General features: G+C 39.2%; 1 protein-coding gene across 1 annotated transcript; it reads left to right on the forward strand.

Annotated features, from left to right (window-relative positions):
- The first annotated feature begins 1,047 nt into the window (after positions 1-1,047).
- On the forward strand, positions 1,048-9,588 carry ifngr2 (interferon gamma receptor 2). The gene is made up of 7 exons (XM_054614870.1): positions 1,048-1,259; positions 1,664-1,835; positions 3,433-3,602; positions 5,573-5,718; positions 7,101-7,236; positions 7,988-8,133; positions 9,008-9,588. The coding sequence occupies exons 1-7, from the start codon at positions 1,220-1,222 to the stop codon at positions 9,110-9,112; spliced, it is 915 nt and encodes a 304-aa protein (XP_054470845.1). The 5' UTR covers positions 1,048-1,219; the 3' UTR covers positions 9,113-9,588.
- Positions 9,589-11,210: the final 1,622 nt, after the last annotated feature.

The following is an 11,210-nucleotide window of genomic DNA, read 5'->3' on the forward strand; positions in this document are numbered from 1 at the left end:
GTCGATCGCGGGCCCGCGAACGCGCGCCTCGCAGTCTGTATTACATACCACTTGTGTCAACTTTCAACTGTCCCTCTCCCCAAAAAAAGGCTAAACGAAAGGTGGAATTTGAAAACAGGAGTTTTCAAGACAGGTGGGAGGCACAGTATATGTTCGCGGATGTAAAGGGCAAAGCTGTGTGTCTTCTGTGCGGAGAAAGAATAACATAAGAACAGACATTTTCAGTGTTTAATGTAGTTTTTTTTGCATTTTTTTTCTCTTGCTACTACAGGACATTTGATTTTTCTTTGAAGTAAATTATTTTTGGCTGTTGTTTGCCTGTAGAAAATGTTTTCACTTGAAATTACTCTGGAAAAACTGCAGATAGAGCCATAAGCAATTAATGAAACTGATTTTATTACTTTTATTTTTATTTATTTATGTATTATTTATAATTTTTATTTCATAATTAATGTTGTTTTATAGGCAATACTCTATAGGCCTTGTTAGTTCCAGGTTCAATATGTGCACTAAGGTTCTTTCAATAAGTTTTCAATAAACGTTGAACCCATCTGGCCCTTGACTTGTATCAATTTCTTTATTTCGGCCCACTGTGTATTTGAGTTTGACACCCCTGCTCAAAAAGGTTATCTCTGTTATATACTTATGGAGGCACAAAACACAGTATCTTAAAAAATCATAATTGGTCGAAGAATGTAATAAGGGAGGATTCAAAATCCTCAAATAAAGACTTTGAATCAATGGTTGGAGTGTTCAAAAATACAATGCTACAAACTGAGTATATATAGTCTCTTTTTTTTTTTTTAAAGATTTGAGGGTTGGAATTTCAGCTAAAATGTGATTTGCTAATTGTTTTCAAAGTTGTCAGAAATTCATTGACAAATATTGTTTATTGAAAGATGATATTTATCCATAATTTTAATGAAATGGCCCCACCTTGTGGAACAACAGAACAATGACAACTGTCGGTGATCGATTCTGCGCAGGACTGGCTCACCTCGAACGAACCCTGTGTCCCCTTTAAGGGGCGTTTAAGGAAGTCCGCTGCCGTTGCGTGAAAAAAAAAAGGAGGTTGGCGTAATTCCCCAAGACTTTCGTCAATCCCAGTTTTAAGGAAGTGTCCCGGTCGTATTAAAGTTGTTCTACAGATACATTATGGCTGCTATGAACACCGGAGTGTTCGGGGATTCGTCGCTCTCTGTGAAATGACTCGGTCAGGATGCTTTTCAGTGTCCTGTGTGTTCTAATCGCAGTCCAAGGTAACGTTTACGTCAATGAGTTAGCCTAAACAGTGGTTTCGTTTTTAACTAATCTACCATACTTCTCTGTTCTAGGTATGAGGCAACACTCGTTGTGTGTGTGTGTCGTGTCTGTGTGCTAACCCAGGCTAACGTTCGCTAAACCCTGTTAGGGTTCTACAATTAGTCCTCAAGAGAACAGCTCTCTGTTCTCACGGACGGTTCACTGAGAAACTCCCAGCTTCTTTTCATGTTGACCAACAAGTTAATGGAATGGAATTCATATATTTATCATCCAATTATCACCTGGTGCCTTTCGTTTTCTCCTTAACAGAAATAAAGTATTTTAACCATTGCAGGAAATATGCCCAATGCCCTGTAGTGTCAAACATCATCTTCCCATTTGCTGCTCTGTCCACATCCAGTCCCATCTGTCCCAGCACTCTCTGAGGGGCCACCAGCACTCTCTGAGGGGCCACCAGCACTCTCTGAGGGGCCACCAGCACCGCCACGGTACGTCCATGTTGACAACTGGCTGCTGACATGGCCTCTTACCACCGAGGAGGGAAATGTCACCTTCACCGTTCAGTACGAGAGGTGAGGTCTGATGGTGGTGGTATGTATGTATGTATGTATGTATGTATGTATGTATGTATGTATGTATGTATGTATGTATGTATGTATATATGTATGTATGTATATGTATGTATATATGTATGTATGTATGTATGTATGTATGTATGTATGTATGTATGTATGTATGTATGTATGTATGTATGTATGTATGTATGTATGTATGTATATATATATGTATGTATGTATGTATGTATGTATGTATGTATGTATGTATATATGTATATATGTATGTATGTATGTATGTATGTATGTATGTATGTATGTATGTATGTATATATGTATGTATGTATGTATATATATGTATGTATGTATATATATATATGTATGTATGTATGTATGTATGTATGTATGTATGTACAGCGGGTAAAATAAGTATTGAACACGTCACCATTTTACTCAGTAAATATATTTCTAAAGGTGCTATTGACATGAAATTTTCACCAGATGTTGGTAACAACCCAAGTAATCCATACATACAAAGAAAACAAGTTATGTGTTATAAAATGGAATCACACAGGGGAAAAGTATTGAACACGCTTACTGAAATGTATTTAATACTTCGTACAAAAGCCTTTGTTGGTATTTCACAGGCTTGTCTAAATGTTGGCAGCAAACTTTAAACGAGCTTCAACATGCTTTTTCTTCAGCAATGTAGTCTTACGTGGTGAGCGTGTATACAGGCCACGGCGGTTGAGTGCATCACTTATTGTTTTCTTTGAAACAATTGTACCTGCTAATTCCAGGTCTTTATGAAGCTCTCCACAAGTGGTCCTTGGCTCTTGGACAACTCTTTTGATAATTATTTTATTAAATCTTGTTCATAAATCTTGCGAGGAGCACCTGGTCGTGGCCGGTTTATGGTGAAATGATGTTCTTTCCACTTCCGGATTATGGCCCCAACAGTGCTCACTGGAACATTCAGAAGTTTAGAAATCCTTCTGTAACCAATGCCATCAGTATGTTTTGCAACAATAAGGTTGCGAAGGTCTTGAGAGAGCTCTTTGCTTTTACCCATCATGAGATGTTTCTTGTGTGACACCTTGGTAATGAGACACCTTTTTATAGGCCATCAGTTGGGACTGAACCAGCTGATATTAATTATCCTGCCCCTTGTATTATAAACAAGGGGCAGGATTGCTTTCTAATTACTGATAGATTTCAGCTGGTGTCTTGGCTTTCCATGCCTTTTTGCACCTCCCTTTCTTCATGTGTTCAATACTTTCCCCCTGTGTCATTCCATTTTATTACACATAACTTAATTTCTGAACTTATTTGTTTGTTCTTTGTATGTATGGATTACTTGGGTTGTTACCAACATCTGATGAAAATTTCATGTCAATGGCACCTTTAGAAATATATTTACTGAGAAAAATGGTGACGTGTTCAATACTTATTTTACCCGCTGTGTGCGTGTGTGTATATATATATATATATATATATATATATATATATATAGCACATTCAATTTCACTGTTTGAAATGTTTTACAAGCTTTAAATAAAGGTTATTGCCATCATGATTCTGGACTGATTTAAAATCTCCTGTTCCTTTTCTTCAGGCTTCAGAGCGATGTTTGGACAAATGTTCCAGCATGTGTCCATATATCTTTGAATTCCTGTAATATTACTTCCACTAAAGCTGAGGACAAGCATGGCTGTGTTATGCTACGTGTCCAAGCAGAGAGACGTGGGCTGACCTCGACATCGGTCGAAGCCTGTAGCAAACATGGTAAGAACCCAGGACCCGACAGAGTGCAGCAGTTTAGCTGGTGTATTCTTCGTACAACAAGTTCTCAATGCATGCTGGGATTGATGCTGTGGTATTGCCTTTCATAATATTGTAAATGTAGCACGAATCTAAAACACACGTTAGTACTGTCATATTACTACCACTGTTGTGTTCCATGGTTTTGAGTGGTCTGACTGGTCTAATGGCATGTCTACATTAACCCGTTTTCAAATGAAACCAGGGTTTTAAAACAAAAACGATCTCCCTCCACACATGCGTTTCAGCATCGTTTTTGAAATTATGTGCGTCCAGACTTGCTCCCCTGTAAAACGAATATCACATGACTATTCACGTACACTGGGCATGCGCGTGCCGGTGTAAATAGGAAGTTCATTGGTTGCTTGGTTACAGATAATGAGATTACACTACTCTTTTAATAACAAATTTCGTGGAAGTTTTTAGAAGTTTTATTTTTCAAGTTTAGTTACAACACTGTAGGTCTAACTCTATCTCTCCCACACAGACAGCAAATTTACTTTAAAATGAACAGTTACTAAACGAAGTTGACTAGATTATGGGTCCATACATTTGGTCCACACACATCTCTCACTCGTTTCCTCTCGGCTTTGTTATTTGGTTATTTGTGAACTTCACAATAGTTCTGGAGAACAAAATAAGCATTAATTAGAAAAGGAAAGTCCTCCGTTTTGCGTCCAGCGCTCTCCTCAAAGCCTCAAACCGTGACTTCAGAAGTCCGTTCCGGAGGGCTGATAACGGCTGCTTCCTCTGCATGTCGGCCCTAGTAGAATTATAAAATGCAGAATTGAACTGCACAGCTGCTAGTAAAGACAGCATGGTCAGCAACGCCCGTAATCAGTTATCCATGTTGACATCGTTTTCGAACTGCTTCGTTTTCCGCCATCCACACTATCAGGAAAACATTTTTTTTTTCAAACTTATCCGTCCTTGGGAGCGTTTTCAAATTCCTCCGTTTTCCGTGCCCTAAAACTCCGGTATAGTGTGGACGCTCGGTGCAAACGCAGCAAAAGATGTTCGGATTCAAATGAAAACGGGTAAGTGTAGACATGCCCTAATACACAATCAGGAAAGGAATGATTTCAGTCCCCGTCCTCCACAGTTTCTATTGTGCAGTGTTTGCGTATGACACCGCCTTGGTCAGCCTTTGGAGGAGCACCACTTTGAACATGGCCCACTCCTAAATTAGTTAATTCATTAGTGTGAGGCCACACACCTTTATATGAGCATGTCTAACACCTTTGAGTTTAGACATGTTTTTCTACCATGCTAACCTGACCCATAGGACGGCTTATTACACAAAACACTCTGAGACGCTTCATCACAATCTGTTGGGGAAAAGGGATTGATCATGTGGGTGCAGCAGTCTCAACTGCACCACCTGTACCTGCTCAGCTGACAGTCTGCCTGGATACATCTCCTTCACCTTCAGGAAATTTCCAAACCCTCCCTTCTGGTCGCAGATACAGATATCCTAAGAACGAACCAATCAAATCCTTCGTTCCTTTGGCAGAAGCCTAATTTAACACGTGGCAGGGTGTTGTGCAACATAGGGCCCAGAGCAATACATAGGGTTGTGCAAATGATGTCCTATTTATTAAAGGGCATGAACATTGACTTTAGTTGCTGACTCTAATGTTCTGTGTTTTAATTTTGTCAATATGTTAATTGTTTACTGTACAACTACTTTCCTGTTTGGGGAGATTAAAGTTTTCTAAGTCAAGATGTTAACCTACCTAACCATCGTGTGAGGTGTCAAAAGCTTAACAAACCCATAGTAAGCTTTCATAACTTTATTAAAACCATTGTGCTTGATTGACTTGTTGTTCATTAGGTCTGAAATAGGAGATCTCACATCTACAGTATTAACAGAGGACAGATGATGTGGTTCTGTCCCGATTAAGTCAACACTCCTATCTGCTCTGCTCGTTAAGGTCACTCCTGTACTCCAGAAATCCGTCTGATTGTGGGGCCGGGCTCCCTGACTGTACATTTGAACAGGAACCACAGTTTGGTTCGGGAGTATGGAGACCACGCAAAACACAGGGTTTATTACGGCAAGGAGGGAGAGCCCCGACAGGTGAGAGGAGCCATGTCAGTTTAGCAGGATACACAGGCTGTTGCTTCTGGTTGTCTGTGTTCTCTAGGTGATCCAAGACTCTGTTCACACCAAACTGTTCATGTTGGAAATGCTGATCTCTTGCACATTACACAAAAGGCTAAATCTCTTCTTCCTGTCATTTTGGTCAGCTAACAACAGAAGTGTTAAAGACAGCCAGCCTGTGAGGAGCAGTGGGAGGGACAGTGGTTACAGCGCTGAGTCTCAGCGGGTCAAACCTCAGTTCAGTCCCCTCCTCCTCTCCAGGATCACATACATGTATACTGTGTTTTATAAACTCATTCAGTACTAGATGGTTATTCCCGTTGATGGACAACCAAATTATAATTAATGTTTTGATAATAATGACTCATGAATGCTACCTGTTTACCAGGCATTCTTTAGTTGACCAGTCTCTACTTAATAGTTGTGAAGTGGTCTGCCAATTTAAACATTACAGATTAATGTCAACAGCTGTATTGACTGATCTGCAGATTGGAAAATGAGTGATCACAGAGAGAGAGTTAGTACAACAGGAAGTTGTCTTATTTATCTTAATTTTTTTAACAATGTCAGCTTTGTTTGTCCAGAAGGCTGAAGTGTGGAGAAAAATATACATTTCCTGAAGATAGAATCGTAGTCTGGGCTAGCTGCCGACACGCCTGGTTTCAACATTTCCCGTTTGGCTGTTTGGTCCAAGAACGGCCTGTTACTTTCAGGCTGCTTCCTGTCTTTTCTAATGACCAACATTGGATGAAAATAGGAAATCTCTTCAAACTTTCTTGTCCTTTCTTTCTTTTTTGATTTTGGGAAAACATTTATTTCACATTCATCATTATACATAGTATCATTAATACTGCAAGTAGATTCACATAGAATTGTGCAGACTTAAAGCAAAAAAACAAATTGCAGAAGGTTTGCTAACTGTTTTACTGCCTGGCTCTTCCAGAGGTTCCTTTTTAAATTAGCTGTGATAATGAGAATTTGAACATGGGAAGTTTAGATATTTTCAAAAACAGAACAACAAAAAAACAAACGATAAAGCGATAAAATAAATCCCATTAAATTCTCACTCATTTATTCTATCAAGTCAGCAAGACCTTATATGTTTATTGTCCTCAGTCCACTTGGTCTCAATTAAGAAAAGAAATATGTAATTTGGCTTTGAGGGAAAGTGACAACCTTTCCATAATATACAGTTGATATATTATTATACTGTTTTTTTTAATAAGACAATCATCTCAATTGTTCCTTTTATGTAGATAATCACAAGTGTGAAACAGTATTTGTTAAGTGTAATATTGTAATATGGTCCTTATATCTGTAATATGTCTTATTTTTTTTCCCCCACTCTTCAACAAAAGTATGCAGATGCTTTGGCCTCAGTGACCCTGCGTGAGCTGCAGGGGGGACAGCGTTACTGTGCAGAGGTGCAGTTCCTTCGCTTTGAGAAGCCCTTTGGACCTGCCACCTGTACTCAGTGTGTCATGCTTCAGTCAAGTAAGACCATGTTTGTTGTTGCTGCTGCTGCTGCTGCTACAAAAGTTGTAAAGCCACACAAAAAAAATGTTTAATTTAAGAACCAAATTTGCTGTGTTGCTTGTTTTTGTTTTTCCAGAATATACAATGAGTTTCTACTTTGATTCACTGTCCACCTAACAGCTAATGGTTTGGGTTGTACTGTTAAGACACCTATCACAGTAAACATTCATAACCTGGTTGCACGTTAATGCAGCTGCAAGCAGCGACCATTTCACAAAGTCTGCCATGATGCTGTATTTCATGAGGCACTGACTTCCAAACTCTGGTCGTAAAAAAAAAAGTATTAAAGTAAATGCTTTGTTAATATACATGAACATAATGATGAGTCTTTCAAACTTTTATATCCGAGCTTCCTTGAACACACCGGGAAGAAAGTGTTGAAACATTCCGTGCAGATGTTGTTGGGATGTGGTTATTACCACACAGCCATTAAATGAAAGTGGAGCTGATTACACGTTCATCTTCAATGTATATTCATTAAGTTAATTTACAAGTCTCTCTTCTGAGTCTCGTATGACAAGTGAGTTGTAGCTTGTATTCACAGCCAAAAAGAGACACAAAAAGTTTCGGGCTTTAAGATTAAAGTAAAATCCTCTCAGGTCAGAACATCATAAGAGTTGTAATGGACTCTCTCTCTCTCTCTCTCTCTCTCTCTCTCTCTCTCTCTCTCTCTCTCTCTCTCTCTCTCATGGGTGCACGCATTTCCCAGGCGAAAACCCCAAATCGCAGATAGTAGCTGCTGTACTGCCTGTGGTCTTCCTGCTCATTCTGATACCGGTGACAGCATACTTCCTCATCTTCCAGCGTGAGAGAATCAAGCGATGGCTGCAACCTCCATACCACATCCCAGACGACGTGAGCACCGACGCAGTTAAACACATTCACCACACAGACCCCTTCCATCAAGCCAGTTTACCAGATAAACCAGGTTTAGCTCAGTTTTCAGTTCATTCCTTCATAAAACAAATTCAACGTAGTTCAAGCTCAGTTACTACGGCAACTTATGCTGGGAAATTAACCTGGTCGGGGCCAGGCTAATGTTGTTGCTCAACGACTTTATTAACCACTGTCAACCAGAAAATTTAAGTTTATAGAAAATGAACTTGAATAAGATATCAACCTACATAAGTGTTTGAATATATGGCATATGATAACAAAGGTTAATTCTTAATCTAAATTACCCCAATAGATATTGAGCAGAAATTAACTATCCAAATCCTTAATTTTCCGGAGAAGAAACCATGTTTTTAAATGTTTAATACATTCAAAACAATGTTAAAAGAGAGACACATAGACCTCTGATTACTGTCATCTGGCTCCACCCTACTCCACTGACTGATTTGATATTTGATCACAGTGTTCTACATCACTTGCTTAAGAATAGTGTGCACACCCAATAATGCCTGATGGCGTGAACTTGAATTGACCTTTATGGAACCATTTAGCCACGATTGAGTTCTTCGGTTCATTCAAGTCAGGTCTTAGACGTTAACTCCAACTTTTCTCTGCTGGCTTTATGGAACGAGCCCCAGGTCACACTGTATTTAGACTGTGTATAAGACGGCACCAATTGGGTCAGTGCAAACAGGATATCAACATCCAACTTTCCAACAACTTTTAAGTGCAGTTGATGTTTTCCTACAACTCACATGTAGTTATCACATTGTGCATATTGCCTACAGTATTTTCCAGGTATCAGCTTTCTATTTTTTTTTTTTCCCCCCTCTAGTTCTTTCTCGAGCCATTTTCTGAGAATCACTTCTACAGCAGCAGCCCCACAGACGAGCAATACCATGTCATTTCTTCCATTTCCCAAGAGGAGCCCGGAGAATGAAAGCAGTTTCCCTCCACCTACTTCTGCACTACACCTCCTCTCTGTGGCCTTGGTACTCTGCTGTGTGGGGATCAGACCTGAGGATTGAACTGTTGAGGGACTCCCACATATTTATATCTGGTCTGCTTCTCCCTGAAGCCAGACTTTCTGCTCATATGGATTCTGGTGCCACAAACTTAATTTCTGGGATAAGGGAGAGAAAAGGCAGAACCACTCTCCAGACCACTGGAGTTAATTAGCTCCACACTGTTTGTGATCCCCGCTCTCATTTGGCGATCTATAGGTGCAAGAATTCTAGCAAAATGTAACATAAACACTGAGGTCCAAAATTAAGAAACATTTTCGGATTCACAGAAATGTGTGTGCCAAATTGATCAAAAAAGCTAGATTTGCCCTTCTGCATCATTTATATTAGCATCCATCTGTGAAATACTTATAAATTCCAAGAAAATAATTGGATATGTGTATGAAGAGTAGTACATGGCTGTGTGGACCTATGGACAGACACAATTGACATTACTCAGCTCATAGTTCAACCCACATGCAGACAGCAATCAGGATCAGTGCCACATGAACGTCTGACTGACACTAGTTTTAGGGAAGGTCACCACAGGTCCTTTCTTTGAGCAAAGTGTACAGTCTTAATGTTTTTATGTTGTACTTTAGTTGATTACAAAGCAATCACTTACATTTCTTTGCACTTTTAGGTAAGAAGTTAGCATTACAAATATTAATGATCCAGATAATAATGCTTATAGCACTAACTAAGTTTTGTTTTGTTTTGTCACGAAACAACCAGACACTCAAGCTTTTTTTATTTTCTATTTTCTATTTTCTCTGCTTGATTCAATAAACCCCGTATTCCTTAAATGTGGCAAAGCTCTGTCAGAATTAGCACTCTGTAGAATCTGTGATTTTTGAGGAAGATTTTGCCTGTAACTCCTGCATATCTTTTTACACGTCTGAATCAATCAATAAACTTCTGACCTGAAGCCATTCTGCAAGAAGAGCATGAGGTTCAGAGTGAAGTCTCAGAAATGGTCTCTGTTGCATCATGTGAGCTCACTACTGGGAGCGGGGAATTGATCTTCAGTCAATCCTAAATAAGTTATGACAACAACTACAAAATGGACATAAGAAGCAAAGGCATTGGCACAGATTTTCAAGTCAGAAAGGGTTGTCTTTATTGTTGAATCATATTGAACACTATTCTGGCACTTTCTGTTCTATGTCCAACAGTCTGGATTTTCTGACTATCATGATGTTGCTTTTGTCGTTACCACGTTTTTTTCTCCATCTCAACATTGCCATACATGTCGTACAGTGATCCGAAACATTCTGAGGCGTTGAGTGCAAATAATGTGTATCCCTTAGTAGGATGTTGCATGCTTTTGCTCTTGGCCTTTTTGCAGTCTGACACTGACTCACAATAAATGACTATTGAGACTGAAGGCTTTGTGATTTGGACTCATTAACATCAAGTGTCATTACATTGCAGGCCAGCTGGCTGGGTCGCTCTGTCTTCTACTTGTGTCTGATGAAAATGTAAATGGTCAGGTCACCTAGATCACCACATGTCTCATTTAACCCCTTGAAATGTTTGGCCCTGCATAGAGTTTTGGTTTTGAAAGGCCTGTTAATGGAACATCTCTTCCTTTAGTTTTCAGTTTGAGTTGCTCAACAACACACTGTCAGTCTCCATAAGAGCTTTTTCTCGCAGAGAAAGTTCTCAGTTCCCAGAACAGTGTCCTACTCTGGAACACTGTTTCTAATTCAAAAAAAAGAGTACACCTTCATTGTACTGATGCCAACCTTTCTGAGACAGATATCTCAAAACCCTGACACACAACAGATAAGCTCTCAGCATGGATTGATTTCGCTCCAGGTAAAATAGAAAATAATCTATCTTTTATTTATTTTTGTAATTTGATTGAACTGTCCCTTTAGAAATACAAAACAAATTTAAAAGCTCTTTATTCTTTAGCATGAAAGGCAAACACATGGTACAAACTACTTAATTAACATGTCAGCAAAGACGAACACAGTTGTATTTTTATGCCTCTAGGCCGGCCACATCATGTTTCCCATTCTCCTGAAC

This window comes from Anoplopoma fimbria, chromosome 16, assembly GCF_027596085.1.
Source record: "Anoplopoma fimbria isolate UVic2021 breed Golden Eagle Sablefish chromosome 16, Afim_UVic_2022, whole genome shotgun sequence".
In the NCBI taxonomy this organism is placed as follows: domain Eukaryota; kingdom Metazoa; phylum Chordata; class Actinopteri; order Perciformes; family Anoplopomatidae; genus Anoplopoma; species Anoplopoma fimbria.

What these genes read in the sequence shown, in the direction of transcription:
- ifngr2 (XM_054614870.1), top strand. Translation starts at nt 1,220, where the DNA reads ATGCTTTTCAGTGTCCTGTGTGTTCTAATCGCAGTCCAAG. An exon ending in TGTTCTAATCGCAGTCCAAG is followed by an intron (nt 1,260 to 1,663) that starts GTAACGTTTACG and finishes GTCCACATCCAG; the next exon opens with TCCCATCTGTCCCAGCACTC. An exon ending in AGGAGGGAGAGCCCCGACAG is followed by an intron (nt 5,719 to 7,100) that starts GTGAGAGGAGCC and finishes CTTCAACAAAAG; the next exon opens with TATGCAGATGCTTTGGCCTC.